A 23924-nucleotide genomic window follows, 5' to 3' on the forward strand; every position below is an offset into this window, starting at 1 on the left:
GAAGCAAGAAAGCACATGAATTGGTTCACAAGCTGTACACACAGTCCAAGCAGCATATGAAGCTTCAAGTACAGCACTCAATGTAACCACTTATAAGCAAGTATCTTTCAATAATTGAAATAAAACCAGAGAGATCCATTAATCTCCAACTTTGCTGTCCTACGTATTTATAAAGAAATGCTTAAATTTGTAGTGAAAGTAGAAAAAGTATGTCAGCCTATTGCAAAGCAAAAGGAGGCCGGGTTGTTTGAGCCACAGAGAGAGCCTATGGCAACAGAAAGTAAAATTACACTTCAAGAAAAGCAAAACAAAACCTGGAGTCATTCTGAGTCAGATCACAGTGGTTCAAACAGTGCTCTTCTAAATAGGAAACGGACAGCTTGTATCAGTACTGTTCATCAAGTGTGTGTTAGTCTTTAATAACTGAACTGGCTGATGGCCATTAAAAGTGACACAGCTGCTGCTGCTGCACGAGCTGAATGGCCTGCAGTTTGAAGCGCGTGCTCTGTCTGAAGACAAGTATAGAGAAGGCCAGCTGCGTTACTTGTTTAAACCTTCCATACTGAATGATACGCCAGCGCTCTACATCCCAGAAAATTCTCTCTGGTACCCCACCTCTCCTCAGGGATGTGACTCCTCTGAGTGTATATTCATTAAGAAATCTGTCAGAGCATAAACATGTCTCTTCACAATTGGAGAATTACCCTGGAAAGACTAAACCCAGTTTGAAATCTTTAACTTCAGCCCCGAACTGTTAGCTTTAATATTTAGCTGAACATTTTAAAGTCTGAATTCACATTTGCCCATTTTCACATTGCTCGCCTTCTTTTTCTGTAGAGGTGTTCTGTTTCCTCTACAGTACCCTTAGAGCATTTTATTATACTGTGTTCAAGATTTTAGACTACATGAGATTATTGTAAGTAGATGTATCACAAAATAACACTGACATTGAATATGTGGTCTCTCACAGTTCTTCATATACTGAAGCAAAGCAAAACAAGCCGCTTGTTAAACTAGAAAATCACTACATACAGTCTTGTTCCATTACAATAATACTTCTACTGATTTTTCTAAGGTGATAGGTACCTTATAGACACAAGACAGTTATAGCTAATTTTAATCCTGGTCTACCAAATGAGTGAAAACATGTTTGGGGGGAATTTATGTTTGGGGTTTGTTTTTTTTTTTTTTTAAATAAATAATGTTACTTATTTAATATTGATGCAGAAGTGTACCACTTAACTGATGCTACCGATTTGCTTCAGAATAATTTCTATTATGTATTCTATTCAGCTGAAAAACTTTTTAAAAGACCATTTATTCCACACAGACAATAGCTCTACCAGCTGCAGACGGGCTGCATTTTTTGCTTAACAACAGAAGAAAGCCAAATGCTCCAACTTGCACAGAATTCATCCAGCATGAAGTCTCATCCCAATTAAGTTAAAAGCATACCAGAGCACTGCAGTTGCTAACAGCAATTTAGCACTACTGCCATAGAACATACATTCAATGACACTATTTCAAAAACCTTTCCAAGGTAGAGAAGTTGTGTAAAAATCCTCCTGAAAAGAGGATTATTTAGAGACCTGTACTAAAAAAGCACAGAACAACAGCAAACATACTTACATTGAAGCATGTTTCCGTATTATAGAGGTCAGTGTCATATTTTATTTTTAAAGCTTGTATTTTTAAATCAAATACAGTTATGCTCTTAACAGTAAGACAGCAAACCCGCCCCTTACATTCTAACCTCACAATTTCCTCTTCTGCCTTCCCCTAAAGCTCCCTAGCAGCTTACTCATGAGCAGTACCCAATACCCCCAGATTGCCCAAATATAAATAGCATTTTCAATGTTTTTATGTAGGTGGAACAGCTCCAAGAAATAACTCACAGTCTTATAGATGGTGATACAAGTACTAGCCCCACTTCTGACATATTGTTGCTGCCGTCTCACTGGCTCAGCCCTCGTCCCAAAAACCCCTCCTCTCCTCCCCAGGCCTCCTTTAGTCCCTAGAAAGGACTGTAAGCAATAAATAACAATGCAGCCAAAGAAACTCTGTGCTTCAGGTGGTATTTGCAACGTTCTCATTAAATTAAAGAGCCCACAAGCACATGGATGATCATCGCAGGCGTACCGCTTGGAGGCGTTTATCACCACCTTACCGTCCCTAACGGTGGGCACGGCTATAAGAGCAAGAGCATCTTCACTACTCAGTAGGTGAAGTGATATCCAAAACTACCCCTTTAAGCAAATACCACGCTTTCGAATCAGTTACGACTGCAGGCCATCCTTACGCCTTTGATCCTTTCACAGATACACTCTGGCCAGAAATGCAATCAGCCAAGGGGAGAATTGCTTCAGATCTGTCCAGAGCTGCTCTGCCACTGAGTCTGCTTAGCACTACAGCAGCTTCTAGTGGGATTCTGATTTCTGTCTTAGCCATCCTAATTATTAGAGCCTCTGCAACAAATTTTATATGGGAATATATTAATTATGTCAATATTCTATAGAAGTAACCACACAATCCAGATGTTGCTTCCAGAGGAACACCAGAATACTTTATACACCGTGATAGCTTTTGTGCACTTGTTACACGCCGTAAGAGAACGTTATCTTTCGATGTAGTGTGATACAGGTAGGGAAACAGTGACCCAGGTAAAGGCCCACGTAAGGTGATTTTTCTCTCTTTATTCTTACTGGTGAGTTCTACGGTGTGCCATACAGCGAGGTCTCTCAGCACATGTGCTGGAAAGGTCTCTTCAGCCTTCAGCAGTTTCCCTGATACATCCCCTATTTCTCATACAGATCACAGTTATCTCAAAACTTAATTGTGGACTTGCTGCTGCTTAGTGTGCAGGCTGAGGTTAAGGCTGTTTCTGTAGGCCTGCTCAACTCAGAAGACTACTATGCCCTCTGAAATGACCAGCTGATACTCGCTTAGGGTGCTCTCATGTAGTATTAATGTACTACACTTTGGTAACAAATAACGTGCACCAAAAAAAAAGAGTCTTTAAGGCAATAGAAAACATCTAATTTTACCCAAAGGACCAAAACAAACTTTGAACTCCTATGAGAAAATCCTAACAGTATTGGTATCTAAACATTCCCATTAAAAATATTTGTATATGTCAAAATGTAGATAGTGCTGGAGAAAAACTAGTAACATTTGTTGACATTCTTAACATAGTGTCATATTTTATCTCATAACAACAAGAAATCATCAGAAATGCCTTGTTAAATACGTATTTGCTACAGTAGCTATTAGATACACACACTGAAAAAGGTTTTCCGCATTTCATTTTGGTATTTGAAACAGACCTGACTGCTGTCATTCACACAATTTTCTGTTCTGAGCATCTGTGAGCCTGTTGCTGCAACTTTGTAAGAAGGGAAGGATGTTTAGTGAGGCGGGGCTCTGCAGAACTAGGCAGACTAGTTTCTAGCCTTCATATTTTAGAAAGCGAGTTATCAACAGAAACAGATTTAGTTACAGCCACAGCAATATATACCAATGCTAAAGCAATGTGTAACACCGTGGCTTTTTAAAGAGAGTGAGTCTCAGTGCTAACCTGACTGGGAACAAGATTTCATGCCAGTCCTGACAGCGTTCAGCGAAGTATGTCTTTAGCTGAATAGAAGAAATCAGGAGTACAATGGCTTGTGTATTTCTGTTTGACTCTCCCAGAATCTTCTTCGCATTATGATTTTATATTTGCCAACACTTAATAACAAAAAATTGTAAAAACTTAGATGCAGAGAAAGTGGATTCTAGGTTCATATTCCCTTAGGTTGACAATTCAGGATTGATACATATAAAAAAATTTAATATGTGACTGACTTCAAAGGTGAGTTGTTAGGACTAAACTGGTGAATTAGTCCAACCTTATAATAAAAACTGGAATATATGCCAAGCGATAGAGCAGGGGGTCACCTCTAAGTGGAATTAGCATCTAAAGAAGTCAGCAGAGGTGTACCCCTCACAAAAGCAAATCAGGTAGTATCGCATGATCATGTCTACACATCTTTTTGCAACTGCTACACAAAGATGTTTGCAAGACCCAAATCAATGGCTTCACTGAGAGCACTAAACCACTCAAAACCACCTCAGAGTTAAGAACCCTGAACCTTTCCAAGTTATTCTTGAATTTACTGTCCTAGACAGCTGACTTGAATTTTTACAGTATGCAATTCAGATTGTAGGAGGCTTTTAAATAGAGATGATTTACAATAGTGAAATCTATTCAAATCAGAGCGTTTTGGTTCACTTACAACCATTACTTGTAAAAAATAATTTTTGGCACATAACAGAATTTTTTCAAGGTCATTTGCGCACAGAGGTTGATGATGGAGAAGAACTTTTCCCCCTTAATTTCCACTCCAGCCGTACTCACACTCAGTCATCCCAACACTTGTGAGAATTGTGCTTGGAAGAGCAAAGGCTGCCCAGGCCAATGGCAATTACAATCATGTGAACCATTTCCAAGAGCTAGTTTCTGACACAACTCTCTAATATTTCAAATAACGACTAATAACGAAAAGGTGTAAGTTAAAATAGCTAGAATCCTACAAACACTCTCCCATCTTCGATAAGAATCAGAGGTACAATGAACCTTTAGAGCATAATTCTTTAATGTAGTTTCTTGTGGAGTCTGAGAGGTAAATCACTCAGATGTGTATCTGTATTTCAAGACAAAAGTTAGACCGTATCGAGCTGTATTACAGTCTTGATTTCAATTACCGAGCACTATCCATATACTGATGTAAAATGTTTCTGTTTTATAGAAATCTGATTCCTGCTCCAAACTGAACACCATCGCATATCCTGAAAAGAAACAAATAATAAATCACATGATATATATGGTACTGGTGAAATCAAAATCCATTCTCCCTATCCCCAAATTCCCAAGGTTTTCAATCTATGGAAAGTTCCAATTCAAATTTTAGCTGACAAAGGCTCTTTTAAACAAACGCTTTGCCAATCTGTCATCCTTATTTACATCTGTAAAATATTTACATTTGCAAAATAAGGCCCATAATTTCAAACTGCTATTATTCATTCACATTTCGCATGAATGACAAGTAGAAACACAATTCAACTCCTGTACGAAATAGAGGATCTCACACAGTATTCACAGGCAAGAACAGATCCCCTGAAGCTTTTTTACTGTGTACTATAATAGTTGCTTGATGTAGGGTAATTGGTTGCTAACACATTAATTTGTTCCCCCTTTATAGCTAAACTTGTTTTCATTTTTCAAGCAAAGACATTAAACTCTGTATTTATCCAATCATTTGTTTTTGGAAGGCTTAAGAAAATCCCATGAGCTGTCTGAGTGATCATTTCCCCTAAGAAATAAAACCTGATACACGGCTATTCATACATTTCAACAGCTGATCTCAAGTTCAGTGAACTTTGAAACTTGAGAAAAAGAGCCTTAAACCAAGAAGTACTGTGAAACCAACATGAATAGAGTGAGCTGAAAGAAGAGCATCAAGTGCTGAAAAATCTCTAAATTGGCACAGAACAAACAAAATGAAACGACAGCAATTCTCTCTGACAATGCCAGATAGAAGTGCAGTAAGCTTTAAAACCAGTTACTACTAAAGAAATTGGTGTAAAACCCACACCTGTCACCAGACTGTACTCCCATGGGGAAACAGTAGTTAAGTTCTAATCTAGCAATGTTTCCAAGTCGGAGCACTATTCCAGCACCGTAAGACCATCGGATATACTCTGCCAGCTTCTGCAGATGAGCTCTGGGACCATCACCTGAAAGCAAAAGAGCAGAAGAACCACCAAAGTAGACTGTCGAGGTGCTCAAAGGCTAATTTTCAAAGCTAGAAGACAGATTACTTAGGAGCAACTCCTGCAGATTCAAAATTTATTTACTACCCGCAGCTCCTGCAGATTCACAATTTATTTACTACCTGCAGCTCCCATAAATGCCAAGTAGTACCTTGGACTCAAACTGGCATGATTTTAGTTGGATTGCTGGTTGATCTTCATTTCCCACCACAGGGTACCTACTTGCATGAACCTGGAAATGAGTACTAAAGACTTAAATAGTGGGTGTCTATTAAAGTTGATTAATCTGCTTTTCAATTGTGCATGAAGTGTCTCCCTCCCATAATGGATGCCGCCTCTGTTCCATCAAGTGAGACAGACAGCAAAGAGATATATTCCAAAAGTGATTGAAAAGTCATACACTACTACACTGAAATCTATCTTAAAAAAAGTTGGGGATGTCAAAAAAAAGTCACATCAGCCACCACGCCCTCATCCACATTCTAACGCCACTGCTTTTTATTTAGTTCATCCCCATAAACATTAGAATCCCACTAAAACATCAACTTCCAAACTCCCTTCAGAACGGTGTAAGACAGCAGGTATTACTCAATTACCACACTGGTCTGCGAACATCACCAGTCCACAGATACTACTGTTACCACCCGAGCTCTCTTGCCTACAAGTTGTGCTAGAATTTATAGGGAGCGCTAAAAATGTACTGGCAATCTGTCAACTACAAAAGTCAACGGCAGCAGCTTTTTGACAGGCACCAAAATATACACAGTAAACAAACTGCTTCTGGGTAAACAGACACGGAACTGCTCTCCTCTTCCTTTTTGCTTTTATATATAGAGAGAGAGAAGTAGGTTTTGTTATGTGCAATTCTATTGAGCCTTACCATAGTTCAGATTGCAGAGGTTTCCAGCATTAAGGAAGAAATGTGTTCGGAAAAGGTCTCCAAACCCTCCCCGGCCTGGCCGGAAAGGGAGAGGGGTGTACAGATGCAGGCCTCCAGCCCAGTAGGCATCTCCTCCCAAGTAATCACCTATTTAAGTAAAATGTTGGAATAAAAGCATTTACTATGGAATATATTAAAAGAACCAGTACAAGAACACATCCTTAAGTTGTTGTACGTTGCACTTCGACCCTTTACAGCTCTTGCCATTTGCTTCTAGCTCTCTCCAACCTCACCACTACCTAGTAAAAAATCAGCACGTCCACAACGTTTAAACCTTCCAAGTGAAGGGCCCTTTTTCTTCATTCCCTCACCAGAACAGCCTGAGGCATGCACCTACTTGTGGTTCATCAGAGACTGCCTCCTGAACACCTCTGAAATACCTGCCTTGGTGATAAAAAGGGAAATTGATACAACTAAGCAAGTAGCTTTAAAATATCCTGAATCCACTGGTAACAGCAAGTCAGCAGCAGAGTAAGGAACAGAACTGAGGAAGCTCCTGGCTCTCCAAACACCTCTGTTGATCAGATCACCTTTCCCCTAAGCTAACTGATCATATGCTGTATCAAACAAGTGTGACTGTTGCTATAGCCATCTTTTGGGAACTTTTTCAGCTTGAGGGCTGCTTACTGATTAACGTGACATACTGGAAGCATACACGTCTGACCACACAGACAGGTTTACAAAATCAGCTTATGGCTTTAACTAAGAACGACCAGGCTTTATTCTGTTGTGAACTAATAACGACAGACCAAAGACAGAACGCTTCTCAGAGTCAAAGTGAGTGCAACGATTTTTAAGCTACACAAAGCTTAAGGACAGAATCTGATTCTTAGTTACACACTGAATATTTACAGAGGAGTGGGATTGAAAAGTTTCAGACCTTCACTCTGGGGTCCAATGCTGTACATACTGAATCCACGCACACTCGTTGGTCCACCAAGGTAAAACCTAGCGAATACAGGCAAATTTAATCTAATGCTTCAAAAGGACGTATTTGAAAACATCGAGCCATACTTCTAACATTGCTCCTCAGAGTTACAGGTAACTTCGTAATTGGTTGAGTAAAGTGTACTTAAAGAAACACAAGAAATTATATCTAAATATGATATTATATCTAAATTCTCTATTATAGGATTATACCTACTCTATATTAAATATATAATATAAAATATATTATTTTATATAAACATTTATTATGTATTAAAATGTACTAATTAAAATGTTACATTATATAATATGAATTATATAACATAATATATAATATACAATATTGATATAATATTATATAACATATAATATATATATCACATATTTGTAATATCCAATATCATATGTATTATGTAATATATATAACATATGTATAACATGTTATTTAATGTACAATAGGTTATATATTATATATGTAATATGCTATATATAAAATATGTAATATATTTTATATATTAAATGTCATAATATGTAATATATTTTATATGTTAATATATAAATATATTTTAAATTTAAATAAATTCATATATACTATATATTTATTATGTAACACATAGTTATATAATATATGTTATATATTATATATGTAATATCCAATATATAATACATATGATATATGGTGTAGCATATAATATTATACAGTTATAACATGTATAATATGTTATATATTATATATAACCTACATAGAGCATGTATTACGTAACATATCATATATACAATGTTATATGACACGTATGTTACATATTACATATATAATACCCTATATAGAGTATGTATTATGTAACATATAATATAGATATGTTATATAACCGACTAATATATATATTTCATATAGAGTATGTATTATTTAACATATATTTTTATATTATGTATATTTACATCAAATACGTAACATTAGTTATTAAATATAATATGCTTTTTATTCTATATTGTATTACATATTATATATATCAATATATAAAAATAATATCTAAAGAATAGATTATTTTAACCATCTACATAAAAAATATCTACATTATATCTAAATGTACCTGGGTCAGGGCAATCCCAAGCACAGAGACAGACTGTGCAATGAATGGGTCAAAAGCAGCTCTGCCAAGAAGGACTTGGGGGTGCTGGTGGGTGAAAGACTGAATTGCAATGGGCGCTCGCAGCCCAGAAAGCCAATCGCACCCTGAAGAAGCGTGGCCAGCAGGTCAAGGGAGGTGATTCTCCCCCTCTGCTCTGCTCTGGTGAGACCCCACCTGCAGTGCTGCGTCCAGCTCTGGGGCCCCCAGCACAAGACAGACATGGACCTGCTCAAGTGGGTCCAGAGGAGGCCACAAAGATGCTCAGGGGGCTGGAGCACCTCCCCTGTGAGGACAGGCTGACAGAGTTGGGACTGTTCAGCCTGGAGAAGAGAAGGCTCCGGGGAGACCTTATAGTCTTCTGCTGCCTCTCAGTACTCAAAGGGGGTCTACAGTAAAGGTGAGGGCAATCTTTTTAGCAGGGCCTGTTGCAGTAGGATTTAGGATTGCCTAATCTAAAAGATTAGGACCAGATATAAGGAAGAAATTTTTTACAATGAGGGTGGTGAAACACTGGCACAGGTTGCCCAGAGAGGTGGTAGAAGCCTCATCCCATTCAAGGTCAGACTGGACGGGGCTCTGAGCAACCTGATATGGCTACAGATGTCCCTGGTCACTGCAGGGGGGTTGGACTAGATTACCTTTAAAGGTCCCTTCCAACCCAAACTATTCTATGATTCTGTGATTCTAAATCAAAATCCTGATGCATTTGGCAAAAAATTCAAAATAAATGGAAGTACTAAAAATAAAAATCATTCTTCCATTACTTACAAAGATCAAAACAGAAGGATCCCCAGCACTGAAGAAGAACCAAAATACTGTCTGATTCTGTCTGTTGTAATAATTTTGATAGAAATACTGTAGTTAATATCTATCATGTGAGGTCAACGCTCAGCATTTATTGTAAATAAATTTAAGTCTAAGTGGCTTCTGATAGCGGCCTTTAAACATAGGTGTTAGAGGGCAAAATTGTCTAAAAAGCCAACATAGTTACAATATGGCTGTATTTCTAAAAATACCTACAGTGTTACTTATGCCTGATACAAAATTTTGCTGATTGTAATACCATTTTGCAACCATAAATATTGGCAGATAGAGCTACTACATAGTAAATTATAAATTTATGCTACCCCAATATGAAAATCAAACCCAGAATGCATGGCTTGAGTACTAACATGCAACTGAAGCTAATGAGAAACATTCCTCCTCCTCAGAACCAGAACTACTACTGCTTCTCTCTTCTACTATAGAGTTTTCTTTATACATTACCTGGGTTGACTGAAAAAAAATTAAGAAACATTTTAAAAACTTGCCTGTCAGCTATACTGGATGGCTTGTCTCCAATAGGTACTAGCATTCCACCCCAAAGTGATGCAGAAAAAACCTTTGGAGAGAAAAAGAAGTTGTTTATTAACATGTATTACTTAATTTCCCTAAAAACAGTATTAGTAAAATTTCATCGCTCAGTAGCAGGCAGAGTTCCTGTCAGTCTGACAGAAAGTCACAGATGATCCCAGTGTATGCATGGGCATCACACCATCAGCAATGCTATTTTCAGGAAACTCTTGATCATTGCTGCCCTCTTTCTTTTATGCAGTGCTGCATCTCAAAAAAGTCAATACAGCCCATTTGAACCAAGTGCCTTTTTCACAGCTCCTATTTTATAAATTTTCATGTCTTGAAACAAGACAACACTGCTGACATCAATTATTCCTGGTAATTTTAAACCCACAGGAGGCTAAGTCCAGCAAATGGCTACCAAAAATGTACAATTATTACCTGTCTGTAAATTTTCCTTATAATTAAATGAAACTACCTTCTGCAATTCACTACACTGACATCAAATACACATACAGCATTACTGCTTATCTATATGGTAATTCTTGTGAGCCAAATCACTATATTAAATACACGCAATCATTTTGCTTGCTGCCTGTGTACGAAGTAGAACTACGACTGCCAGATGGCGAGGTGTACTGTCAATACCCAGGCTAAAGGTGTTGGATAACATCTCTAAATTTGCAGCACGCCCCCCTCTCCTTCTGCCCTGAGAGGCCCCAGGTGCCTCCCCTGCCATTAGCCGATGAGAAGTCATCAGGCGGCACATGCATGTCTGGTTACCAGTATTCCAGTACTTTTTAAAAAGCTATCAAGAGGCAGAGATCTTCTTAATGCTTTTTTGTTTTGGTTTGGTTTTGTAGGGTTTTTTTTTTTTAATATGTTGGGATGCAAATTATTGTAACCTCTGATTTTTAAATCTTCATAATGGAAGTTGCTGTTTAATTCTCCATTCAGCGATGAAACAACAACTTACTGCACCATCTCCATGTAATAAACGACTTCTTTCTAAACATAGAGAGAAATATTTCCTGGATATATTGAAATTCTTATTTCACTAAGCAGAAAAAAACACTATTTCTACCTAATACTAGGTCTACACTGTCAAAGCTGCCTGAAACTACGTTCTCATAAGAAGCTGAAGTTCATTAAACATGAACTTGGAGTGGAGTCATCCGGTGTCATTTCAGAGGAAGGAAATCTAGTTGCTACACCCAAGAACTCCTCTGCCAACCAAACCAAGACTTTAAGTGATGATGATACAAGAATTTCTTTCAAAACCACGCAGTGACTCCAAACCAAAGTACTAACGTAGACACCACACCGTAAAATCTGTGATGTGCTCTGCCTACGGGCCGGCAGACTGCGCTCTCATATAAACTTCTCACGGTACCACGTGTGTGTCTTATTGGAACTTAAATTGTTCACTGTGCACAAAATGTTGTAGCGCAAGCTTCACGTTGTAGTGAAATCAGTCTTTCCACTCTTTCCTGACCACTTTACATAGAAGAATAATTACATGCTATGATACCAAAACTAGCAGTCATATATTCATAATTTAAAATAACAGAAAACTAAACCAAGATTAGTCAGAGTATTCATAACCAGGTGAAAGAGACAGAACAAAGGCTGTAATAAGTTTAAAAAAAAAATCACTCTTAAGAAAGAACAGACATGCCCAACATTACTTCTGAAAGGAAAACAGTTCACATGGCTAACTGTCAAACAAGTCGCTCTTTCCAAAATGCCCGCTTCTCAAGGGACTGTACATGGCAGGAACGTCAGGTTAAAAATAAAGAGCATTTCACTTCCAAAAAAACACAAATCAAGATATCCACACCACCCATCTTCCACTTCTTTTTCTAATCCACGGTGAAAAATCATAAGACACAGATTCAATAACCTCATTTGCTAACTCAGATCAATTACTAAACATCTTTAAAAACATTACCGAATCCCAGATAAGTTGCTTATTCAACTGAAATTCAAAATCCTCTTTTAGAAAGCACACGTCTCCACCTGTATAGCCAGCCAACTCCTGCAAAGACATAAATTTATGAAAGTTGTAACGGATATTACATGTTTCTTCCCTCTAGAAGTTCATCATTTCTGCATCAGCAGAAGCAGTGCTTTCTGTACAACAAATACAGATACACTGGTATGGAGAGACACCTGAATTTTGGACCAATGAAAAACCATGCATGACATGTTTCTGAGAACAACAAGCTCCAATTTTCTCCTCAAAATATTAAACCAAGGTATTGCTTTCTAAGCTGTTTTGTACATGATGGCAAAATGGAATGGAGCTCGAAAATCCAGCACCCAAACTCAAAACTCTTACTGCCATTACCTAGATCCGAGAAGATTTCATACGTACTAAAGCAGTGCTGAAGAACCAGCCAGCCAGTTGCATTACAGCAGTGCTAGCTGAAAATAACAAGTGAAGTGACTGAATCACGTGTCAGAGGCAGCATCTAACAAATGATATGTTAACTAAACCCTGAGTTATAACCTCTTTTCTCACTCAGAAGCAGAACAGTTCACTGCTGCTTACAGGAACAGTAGCACTTCTAGTTCCGACGGCATTTCAAAGCAATCTGCTGCTAAAGCACTGCGGAAGTTAATGCTTCTGAAGTATCAACCCATACAGCAGCAAAGCCAGCTTTTCTACAAGCTCTGAGCCTAACAAGAGTGAAAACCATTTTCTGTGCCAACGTGATACATGTGTATGCCTTTCAGAGTTATTTTTACCCAGCCTTTCATTTTTAATTCTAAGACTTACAAACTTTGCAAGTAGCAACAGGACCACAGTCTGGCAGGCTTACACTACAGTGTCAGAAAACAAGGACTAATACCTACTGTAAAGTGTAGCGTAAATACTGTCAGGGATAATGTATCTCAGCTAATAAATAATGTAATGCTACTGGTGAGATAAAATGGCTGTGCTGTTTGACCAATGGTATACAAATGAAAATTTGCCACCACAAAAAAGGTTTTAAAAGGCACACTGTAAAGATAAAAAGTTCATTCTGACCATCACTGTCTCCTAGTCAATTTACTATTAATTTCTAACTTTAGAAGTTTTTAACATGAACATCGATTAGATGAATTAAGACTTAGTCAAACACACTTACAGATAAAACCCAGTAATAGTATAAGTAACTTAATACTACCTGATTAATTTTTAGCAAAGCACCTCTTCTTGGCAAGATTGAAGAGTTCCGAGAATCAATTACCATAGCATGCTGAAAAGAATCAAATAATTATTTTCAGGTTCTCACACCTGTTGAATAGCACACAGTGACACTAATATTTTCCTTCAAAAACTGTGCATACAGTGCAAGACAGATCCAGCTAAGGCTACTGTAGCTCTATGGATTTGGGAACAATGTACCTACAGACTAACTTAGTTCTGACTTTAGAAGCCACATCAAATATACATATATATATATATATATATATACACTTTTTGTCCATGGTACACTCCAGAAATATAGCAACTACAATGCCCCAGTGTAAATCAACAATTTTGTGACAGCAACCTGCAAATAGTTTATCTCCTACAAAAGGAAGTTACTGATCCTGTCTTCTACAAAACAAGACAATCCTGCAAAAAGAGACAGGAGATGACACGGAGGGAAGCCCTGCAGAAGGACCAAGCCAGCCTAAGCAACAGTCAAAATTGCGCAAGAGTCAGCTATGAAAACACAGTTTCTATTTGGACCTCCTGGATGACCCTGTGTGAATGCCCAAACACAGCAAAACATGCCTGAAGTAAAACACAATACCTACTAAGACAAAAAGCTCCTTTGGTATCATTTGTAAGTATTAAATGACTCAAAATAATGCCTTTTAAAAAAGGGAAAAGCCTTACAGATAGAGAAGATTTGAGAGAGTGTCCACTTTCTTCTCGAACAGAAAAGGATGCTGTTCTAGCAAGGCAGCCAAGCTCTCTCCACACACCCTCCCACTTCAGAGTGTGATTGGTCTTCCAGATTGGAAACTACAAACAAAGAATTGAGTAAGACATGAAAAAAATTTTGCTACAAAATTAAAATAAACATTTCCCTGAAAAATCTTTGTCTCTAAAGTCTACTTATACACGAATCTACTCTTTTTCTTTCCAAACTTCCTGGATCAGACAGAAACCCTTTTTCATCTCAGAGTAATGCTAATTCTGCTCCAGCCAAGAGAGTTTCTCCAAGCAGATGCACACTACTTAATCCACCCCAAATGAAAAATATCTTGAATTGGGCTGATACAGTGAGCTAGGAAACCAGCTGCCTCTATGAAATGACACTTTAAACATTAAAAATTAGGAGAAAAAGACATTGGTATTTTTATACAGCCACAATAAGATTGAATTTAACAAAAAGACTAAGGTGTATTATCTCTGTTATTTTAAAACTGTTGACCTCCTTCAAACAATGACAAGCTAGCCCTGTGCACAAGTGTTTCAACCATTAAAAAAGCAAACCAAGTATTTAGAACAGCCAGCTGTGACCTGAATTAAACGTAAAGGAAGCAAGCATATGTTTCACAAATGCTTGTGCTACACTTACATTAAATTCTGTTGATATTCCTCTATCAGTTTCACGAAGAGAGCTCCAAGGGAACTGTCCAGTTACTTTATATAGGTTAACTGAAAAACTGAAACACAACATTACTTGTAAGTCTGAAAATGAAACTATTTACACAGGTGGAGTTTTAAATTATCACAAAAACTTCAGAAACCAGCTCTTCTACATTATTAACAGACTCTCAGGGAAGGAATACATTTAATACATAACTCAATATCTTATTCATTGTTTTATAGTCCTTCACTAAAAAAAAAAAAAAAAAAAAAAAATCAAAAACGCATCCCCTACTTTCTTTCAAAGTTTCCAGGCTGTGGTTTGAAGAATGACAAGCCATATGAAGTTTCCTTTGTTCCGTAGGAGAACTGGAAGGTTACCTTTTCTGCACGTCCAAAGAGATTTGGGAACTTGAGCCCAAGCACCTACAGAAAACAAAAAAAACCCAGCCTCACTCTTTTCATATAGTTTGCTGTCTTGCATGTTAATTGTATGCTGAAGACAAGCACATCTACCATGAGAACGAGAAATTAAGACACTAAAAATAGTTGCAGCTGAATGTGTTTTCTTTTAAGTTAGACTTCTCTTTGCACTGGCAGCAAAGGCCACCACAATAGCACAAGTTACAGTTAATTATCTGATTTTTATTGCTGTCCAGTAGCTGCTGACTTAATCTGCATTCTCACTGTATCATGAGTGCTGCTATTATTTCAGGTAAAATCTCCCGGCCAGTCTCAAAGCTGAGGAGAACAGGTCTTTGGCATAATAAAGAGCTGCTCCGCAACTGCAGACTTTCCAGCTGATCATCAGGAAAACTACCTGTCAGGTAGGGTTCATCGGAACCACAGCAATAAGCCAATGGGAAATTATCGGTACAGACCCACTCCCCTGTATTTTTGAGTATTTCTGCAATCAGTCCTGACGGCAGTACATCATCCCATTACAATTCTCCAGAAACTAGTTAAACGCTTTTGCCTGTTCTGATAGAAATTCCTCGTACCCCTTCGGCGGGTCTCGGCCCTTTGGCAGAAAGGATGGAGCAGGTTTCCCCCAAGCACAGACACTACCAGGACTGTTCTGTTGTTGCGGTTCTATTTTAAAAGAATGTAACAAAGCTACCAAATCCTGACTGCTTTTGTCTAACAGCTACTGGAAGCAAACGAGTCACCTGAACTTTGTGATGATGGCTACTATGCAATTATCCAACTAAGAGAAAGGGCTATTAGTATGAAATATTAGGTCTGTAGGCTTCAGATGAATTTAAGGGATTAGAATAAACGTCAAAGCTACTCGACTCTTAAGGAAACATAATCTCTGCTGCCAATACCAGTGTATACAGATCATGCTTTTATATCATTCAAACATTTTACTTCTCTGTAACAAACTAAAATCAAATAGAAGGGGAAGCTGAGTACAAAAAAAGAAACCAAAGTAGCTTTCAGACTGTTTTCAAAGGCGTTAGAACCAACGAGTAGGATTCCCCACCGGTTTCATTCAGGCCACGACACCCTGGACATTGCTCTCAGCAGAGCTGCATAAGCAGCTCTCAACTCACCTAGTTCCTATTCTCCCTGCACTTGCAAAACACCATCACCTGAGTCATGCAGTATCTTATCCAGGTTAAAAATACCCCTAAGAAGAAAAGGATGAGTCCCTTGATCTGGCTTATCTACCAGCCCCAGGCACAGCTGCACCGTGCACATGAGAAGGCAGAAGGGGTGCAGGAATGAGCACCTGAAAGCACGATCTACTTACACCAGCACTTCTGTTAAAAGCACATTAACGGAACAACAGTACGGCTGTTATTTTTCCTGTCAATTGGTAAGTATTTTTCACACAAGATTTTAAGCTGATGCATCCATAATTGAGCCAAATGGAAACAACTTCCAGAGTTTGTAGGGTTCTGGAAAACCTTGCATTTTGCAGCCCAGAATAACTGGTAACGGGGGCTAAAATAGCGAAAACCAAGAAAAATTTCTAGTTCAAACGTAAAGCATTTCAACTGAGACAAAAAATACTTCAAATAGATCTCATAGAGAATAAATGACAAATTCCTTACTAATCTCTCCAGTAGATAAAGCGTCTTAAATATTATCAAGAAATAATTTAAGTCATTTTAAGAATTAAAAAATTAACATCCTGAGTTGGAAGCTAAAGCATTCTTCTCTAGCTCAAAATAGGCTTCTGCTGAATGGAAGCCTGACTAATACAAAGACTCTTTAGAGACAAAGGTCTAGCAAAGCCTTACTAAAGCTGGATCAAGAAATAATTTGGCTTGGATCAAGTCCTCATCTATTTAATCACTAAATTCCTTGCTAGGTTTGAAACACGAAAGAGGCATATCAAAAGGGATTAACAATTACTTGAAATAATCCATACCATACTGCCTTCATTGTTGCCAACCATAGTATTATAGCTTCCAGTTAGTCTTCTCAATTCTGTTACCTCAAAGGTTACATCTAAACCGTTTGGAAGGGCATCATCTCCTACATAAACAAACAAACAAAGATATTTTCTCTCTAAAGAGCTATTTAAAAAAATGCAGACAGAAAATGACTTGAATTATTTGAAAACTGGTTGAATGAAATGATAATAAAAAGTCTACATTACAAAGAAAAATGGCTTGACAAAAAGACGTGGTTTGGATAGGAGTGCAGATTTTGGTTCAACCACAGCATGACTGGCTTTAATCACCAACACGTTAGTTTAATTATGAAATAGTAACACTTGTTTGTTACCTACCACTAAAACCAAAGATGTATGCAAATTCTTACATTAGAATAAACAGAAATTAAAGTGCTCCTGACATGGCAAGAAGAACGCCATCACTAGAGCAGAGCTCCCAGCACTCTGCAGGTAAGTGCTGAACAACAGAATCTGCCCAGTTCCCTCAGGGGTCTGGCTATGGCAGCTGGTCCAAAACACAGCTGCCAAGGGTACCTAATTCTGCTTGAAGCAAACAGGACAGCATCCTGTCACCAGCAACCTGTGGGACTGCACTGCGTTTCCTTCTCAACAACACAACTTTCCTCTGCTGAAGAGAACAGCAACGAGTTTGAAAAGCAACCACAAGCCCAGGAATGCCAGCTGAGCCTTACCGTGAAACCCGCACACATCCACCTGCCCCATATATCCTATAAGCCAATTTTTAATCACAAGCACTGACAGAACTACTAGTATTTCCTTAAGCACCAAGGATGAGCTGATATAATGTCAGTTATGGGATGTGTAATACATGGAAGCACAGGACACATTTTCAAGCTTTTCCTCAAGTGTTCCTCTGAAACTTTGGATTAAGGGATGCGTACTGTATTTTTTTTAGTGCTGGAAATTCACTCATTTTTCCACGCATACAAGTAATATTTACATACACATATATAGACAAATGCAAATACGTCTTCTGCATATGGGTAATGCATATCAACACATACCTTCCTATATATATCACACCTACATGTATATCTAGAATACAATGAAGGTGTATGAGACAGTAGTTATACACACAAAAAAGTCCAACCTATTACACAGGAAAATATACATTATAGGTATGCATGTGCTATGGGTGCATGAGGAACAAGGTGAGGATTAATGAGGCAATACCTACCTTGACAGGTATCAATCAGAACCTCTACCTGTCTGAAGATTCCTAGACGAAGCAACTTTTCACGAGCTTCATGCGATTTTCTCATCACCTACAGGATGAGATAAGTAGCTCAGTCTTTCTGGTTATCAAAATATAACTAGGATAAAATAGATAAAATGCGGCTAAATCATACAATATTCACAGATTTTGTATACAAAGACACACATATGGGCCTTCAACCGCTTTAACACTTTAATATGTAAAGAAATACATTAAACCCAGAGCATCCAGCTCAATTCCTACCTTCTCCTAGTTTGCATCCTAATACTTAGACCTATTATTCAAATAGGCTTCAGCACTTAAAACTTATACATCTATTCATGGGGCCCATGCTTTTAACAAAAAACCTAAACACCCTCATCTGTTTGAATTTAGACCAATTTACAGGTCTAATTGCCAGCCATACTCCAGAAGGAATCACCACCTAAAAGGACAAGGACACACAGCCTAACTCACACTGTGATCCGTTGTGGACACTGGCATCAGTTATCTGTGCTGAGATCAAATAACTTATCTTAAGCAAATTAACTGAAAGTGTCACCTACACAGTTAGCAATTTTCAAATGGGAAGAAGGAAGCTGAAAAAATATCTGAGAGTACGGCTTCTCATCTCACAACACCTTTGAGCTGAACACATCAGAAAATACAGTACCTTCCAGTATTTCCTATTTAAGTTTGGCTTCCTTTCACAAGTTTAAAGTCATCACAAAACTTACAAAGTTGCCCCATGTCTGAAGGGAGGAGCCCAAAGCAGGGAAAAAGAGGAAAAAATCGTAACCCGAATTTTTAAACAGTAGGTCTGATATTCACTACAGTACTTACATCAATGAGATTTTTAGCCTTGAAAACATCAGCGATTTCATACATGATAATGTCATCTTTGGTCCTTCCAAGTCCATCAAAGTGCACATGCTGAACCACCACCTAAACAGAACAGATGGTTCAACACAAATACTGAATTTCCATGTAGTAATGAGCATCAAAGTCATCAAAATTCCGGAAAGTCGTTCCCTTAACACGAAAATGAAAGAAAATACAACTGTAACACCAAAGCTAACACTAGTTGTAGCAGAAGAGACAGTAACAGACTGTAGCTGCTGGGATTTTTGTCCTAAGTGTTGTATGGACAAATAAGTCACTGCAGAATATATGCACTGAGACATTAAGACATGCGAGATAAAACATGTAGTTAGCTGTGGTTAGCTATTTCTAGTATCAGCTACACATAAGCAAAGAGTTAAAAGAGAAAACCAACCCACAAGCCATAATATTTAAACTCTAACTATTAAAATTATTACAACCACTGGAGCATTGTAGTTTAAAATGCATCTTGCCACCACTAGCGTCGTGAGGTTTTATATTTTCTTGAAATCATTCATCTTGATATACAATCATCTGAGACAATTTTATCTTAAAAATCAGAGCAAACACACTCCAGGTTAGCCACTACAAATGGACTACAGCGATTGCATTTCCCTTATTTTTCCAACCTTTTCAGTGTATTATAATTTTAGGATTAAGTGTCCAAAAAAAGTTGTCACTGTCAAAAGCGACCAAAAAAGTGTCAAAAAACCCCTAGCATTACTGCAAATTGCACTAAAAAATCCTATCAGAATATATACATCATGAACTAAATAAAAAACAAATGTTATTACCAAGCTTGTAGTGAGGATGACTCTGAACAGCATAAGGGAAAGGAAGCCTTTAACATGGCTAAACATGTCTGGGCCAAGACAGACATGCTCTTACGCGTGAAATATTTTTTTTAAAAATAAGTTACCATCCTCTGCTGAAGCTAGTATTTCCCTTAGCAACATAATTCATGCCGTGGCAGTTTAACCTAGCTAATACTGCACTCTAGCAGATTAAGGACAGTTGCTTGGTTTGCTTCTTGCAGCAAACGGCAATCTCTTACGAGAGAGGGGAAAGTAGCACCTGGAAACAGGTCTATTAGCTCAAAGCTGAATTTTAATAACAACTCCTGTGGTAGGGAAAAAAAAAAAAGGACACAAACTAGACAACACCAGATTAAATTCACAGCACTAAATCTAATTCTTTCACATCTGAAACCACAGTTTAGAAAGTTCCCTGAGGAAAAAGAACCAAGCAAGGGTGCCAAGACATTACTCTTGAGAAAAAAACATCAGGCTGTTGTTCAGGTACTGACATCTTTGTTTTCAAGAATTTCCTGCTTGGCCTCAGGTTCAACTTCAACCAGTTCAGCTTCCTCTCCCAAGGCACCAAAGTCAGGCCCACCCATTGGAAGAGGCTCCAAACTCTGAAAGCATAAAAGAAAACCACATTTAATACAGTAGGCAGATTTGTGATTTATGCCTTTAGCAAAGGAAAAAAAAACCTATGGTTCTTGACGCTGTGCTCATCAGGTCCTAAGGGGAAAAAAGCAAAAGAGGAGAACTGAAATGAGGGGAATTACCACCACGCTTGTTACCTACCTGCTTGCTGAAATTTTTAATGAAAGCTGAACAGCTTCCACGTTGAATGATTTCTCAAAAAAAACCCCTCTGCACTCTTCCAATAACCTTATTTCCGTTCCTGTGTTAAAGATGAATTCTACCTTCTTAAAAAAAAATATCTCATCAGGGTGTCACCACTTACTTTGGGTTTTTGGGAGGGAGAGAAGTGTGAATGTTGAACAATTTTTTTTAAAAGGGTGTTTTCAGCATGTTACTTTGCTTGGCATAGATTTATATTCTTTTACATTTTAATATTTCTTTTAAAAGTAACCTTCCAAGTAATGCTCAAGAACCTCAGGCCCTATCATGAGAGGTGAACATTTTAACCAAACTGGTTTCCATCACAGCACAACTTTACTTACTATACCTGAAAGAGCCCTAAAATAAGACTTATCAGAAGATAACAGATTCAAGCATGAGTGAATGAAGAGTTACCTGCAAAAGCAGAGGTCAGGATTGGATAACTCAGTAAATCTACTTTCAGTCTTAAGTCACTAATACAGTTCTTGCTGCATGACTTAAGGATAGCTGTTCTGCTGGAATAGTAAATTGCTGTTACAGATCAGAATCAAGTTAATTTAAGACAGAATTCTCCCTCACTCCCAATAATTTTCAGGCAAGAACAAAACACTCTGCATCCAGACGATATTGTGTATCAGTTTATGCTACAGACGGATATAAAATCAAGAATACCAGAAAAAAATTTGAAACAGAACTTAAATTAGTCACAGTAATTAGATACTCCAGAGCATTAACAGCCCCCTGCAGCTGTTCCTTAGTCTATGTAAAAGCCTGCTCGTTTTCAACAGGCTCACAGAAAAGAGGTATTTTACCTGGGATCTTGAGGAATCACCCAGACCATTCTTAGCCCCCAAATAAATCACTCATTAATCGTATCAGAATTACCTACCTCACAGCTTTAAACACCCTATGCAGGCTCCCCATAGTTGTTTTAAGGGGAAAGTAGTTTAAGCCAAATCCACAAGGTATTTCACAGCACAGACTTAACATTTGCTCTGTGATTCCTTTGCTTTACAGTCAATAGCACCACTGACATTTTCTACATTACACTGATATTTTTATAGCTTGACTTTCTCATAACCTGTCTCACACAGCTCTTATACTTTTTGTTAGAGCAGACTGGTTGTGTAGAATATCCTGAGATGTGCTCCTCTAATGAAGCCTTGAGGCACGGAGAATTCATTGCCTACATAAAGTATTTCAAAGTGAACACATCCTTACTCTTTAAAACTATTTTCTGATGGTTAAGCCACACTCTTTCCTGCTGCCATTATCACTACTACTTCTTGTCTTACCACAGAAAACACTTTACCTTCCTTCTTTAAACAACGATGTATGGCTTTGGAAATTTACACTCCTGTTCATGAGGCTCCCCAGGTCTGAGACACCACTAGCAATACTGCTGGTTACTGGGAAAGTGCAAACCTACAACCTCCACGTCTCACCCTGCGACCTGCAGTCCTGGGGCAGTTCCTCCTTGCGTCGTGGTTTGGTTCGGGGTTTTTTTTTGTTTGGTTGTGGGTTTTTTTTTCCATTTTCATTCAACCAGTCCAGCCCCCAGCCGCGCACACACACCACCCCCCCCCCCCCCCCCCCCGCCTCCCTCCCTCCCTCCCTCTCCAACCCTCACCCCGGGACCGCCTTCAGGGAAGATGGAAAGACCTGGGAAGAGAAGGCAAAGCGCCTCCGAGCACCGAGAAGGCAGCAGCGGGGCCCGGCCGGGCCCCTTCCCCCCCACCGCTTTGTCACCAACCAGGCCCCGCGCACGCCCCTGTCAGGATGGGAGTTATGGGCGTTACCGGAGCAAGCCCAGAGCCCACCTGGACCCCAGCGGAGGAGCACGGCCGGCTCTCGCCCCCGACCCGGGCCTGGCCCGAAGGTCGCCTCGGCGACCTTCGGACCAGGCCCGGGTCGGGGACGAGCGCCGGCCGCCTTCCTGCAGACCCCCCCCCGCTGCCCCGCAGCGCTTACCCGTGCGTGCACGGTGCCCATGGCGGCAAGGGGCGGCGGCGGCGGCCGGGTGGCAGCGGGCCGTTAACGCTCAAGGCCGCAGCACGGGGGCGGCCATGACAGGCAGCCCCGCCCCCGCTGCCATTGGTCGGAGGAGAGGGAAGAGGCGGGGCGAAGGGTGTGCTTCCTGCCGGGAGGAAGCGGGCTGGAGCACCTCCCCTGTGAGGACAGGCTGAGGGAGTTGGGGTTGTTCAGCCTGGGGAAGAGAAGGCTCCGGGGAGACCTTAGAGCGGCCTTCCAGTCCTTCAAGGGGGCCTGCAGGAAAAGTGGGGAGGGACTCTTGATCAGGGAGGGCGGTGATAGGACGAGGGGTAACGGTTTCAAACTGAAAGGGCGGAGATTTAGATTAGATTTCAGGAAGAAATTCCTCGCTGTGAGGGTGGTGAGACACTGGCACAGGTTGCCCGGAGAAGCTGTGGCTGCCCCCTCCCTGGCAGTGTCCAAGGCCAGGCTAGATGGGGCTGGGAGCAACCTGGTCTGAGGGGAATCCCTGCCCATGGCAGGGGGGTTGGAACAGGATGATCTTCAAGGTCCCTTCCAGCCCAAACCGTTCTGTGACTCCATGAAATTACTGAGTTTTAGCTAAGAAAGAAGACAATGTTTTCTTCTTCCAGACCCACAGTAATAACCTCCGGTTTTGAATTGTTTCTGTTGAAATTCAAGTTACTGGTAAACTAACAGATTGCAAAGAAAGCTGGTTTTAAATAAGCATTGCTCAAGCTTCAACTTTAAAGAAAGATTGTATCTTTTAAATGCCCAATGAAACTAACGCATTCTGATTTAACTTACTCTAGGTGAATTACTCAAGAAAGCTTAGAGAACATCGTAACAGAAAAGACTGTCTTTTTATTTTAGAAAAAGGAGACAAAAGAGGAGATGTGCACAACAGAAGTGGTTAAGGTTGATTGAAATGTTCACAGAACTATTCCAGTACACAGAAAGGAGGCAAAACTTGGTGTTCCTGTTTAAATTCTAACACATACAGGTAAAACATTTTGCAGAACATTATAAAATTACTTTATAGAAAGTTTAAAGTTATAAATAGAGACAATATAAAAC

At 39.2% G+C, this 23924-nt stretch overlaps 1 protein-coding gene across 1 annotated transcript; it reads right to left on the reverse strand.

Moving 5' to 3' along the window:
* Nucleotides 1-4622: 4622 nt before the first annotated feature.
* SAMM50 (SAMM50 sorting and assembly machinery component) lies at nucleotides 4623-22850 on the reverse strand. The gene is made up of 15 exons (XM_086466248.1): nucleotides 22827-22850; nucleotides 20528-20638; nucleotides 19183-19284; nucleotides 18322-18409; nucleotides 17097-17203; nucleotides 15012-15142; nucleotides 14706-14793; nucleotides 14018-14146; nucleotides 13317-13388; nucleotides 12095-12181; nucleotides 10119-10189; nucleotides 7632-7699; nucleotides 6692-6838; nucleotides 5634-5775; nucleotides 4623-4827 (listed from the first exon to the last, which is right to left on the reverse strand). Exons 1-15 carry the CDS (start codon nucleotides 22845-22847, stop codon nucleotides 4782-4784), a joined length of 1410 nt encoding a protein of 469 aa, XP_086322374.1. The 5' UTR covers nucleotides 22848-22850; the 3' UTR covers nucleotides 4623-4781.
* Nucleotides 22851-23924: the final 1074 nt, after the last annotated feature.

Source organism: Leptosomus discolor, chromosome 1 (assembly GCF_034619465.1).
Source record: "Leptosomus discolor isolate bLepDis1 chromosome 1, bLepDis1.hap2, whole genome shotgun sequence".
Taxonomy (NCBI): Eukaryota; Metazoa; Chordata; class Aves; order Leptosomiformes; family Leptosomidae; genus Leptosomus; species Leptosomus discolor.

What these genes read in the sequence shown, in the direction of transcription:
- SAMM50 (XM_086466248.1), bottom strand. Translation starts at nt 22,847, where the DNA reads ATGGGCACCGTGCACGCACGG. An exon ending in GCAACAATGAAGGCAGTATG is followed by an intron (nt 15,143 to 17,096) that starts GTATGGATTATT and finishes TGTTTTCTGTAG; the next exon opens with GTGCTTGGGCTCAAGTTCCC. An exon ending in GGAGTACAGTCTGGTGACAG is followed by an intron (nt 4,828 to 5,633) that starts GTGTGGGTTTTA and finishes GTTTCTTTTCAG; the next exon opens with GATATGCGATGGTGTTCAGT.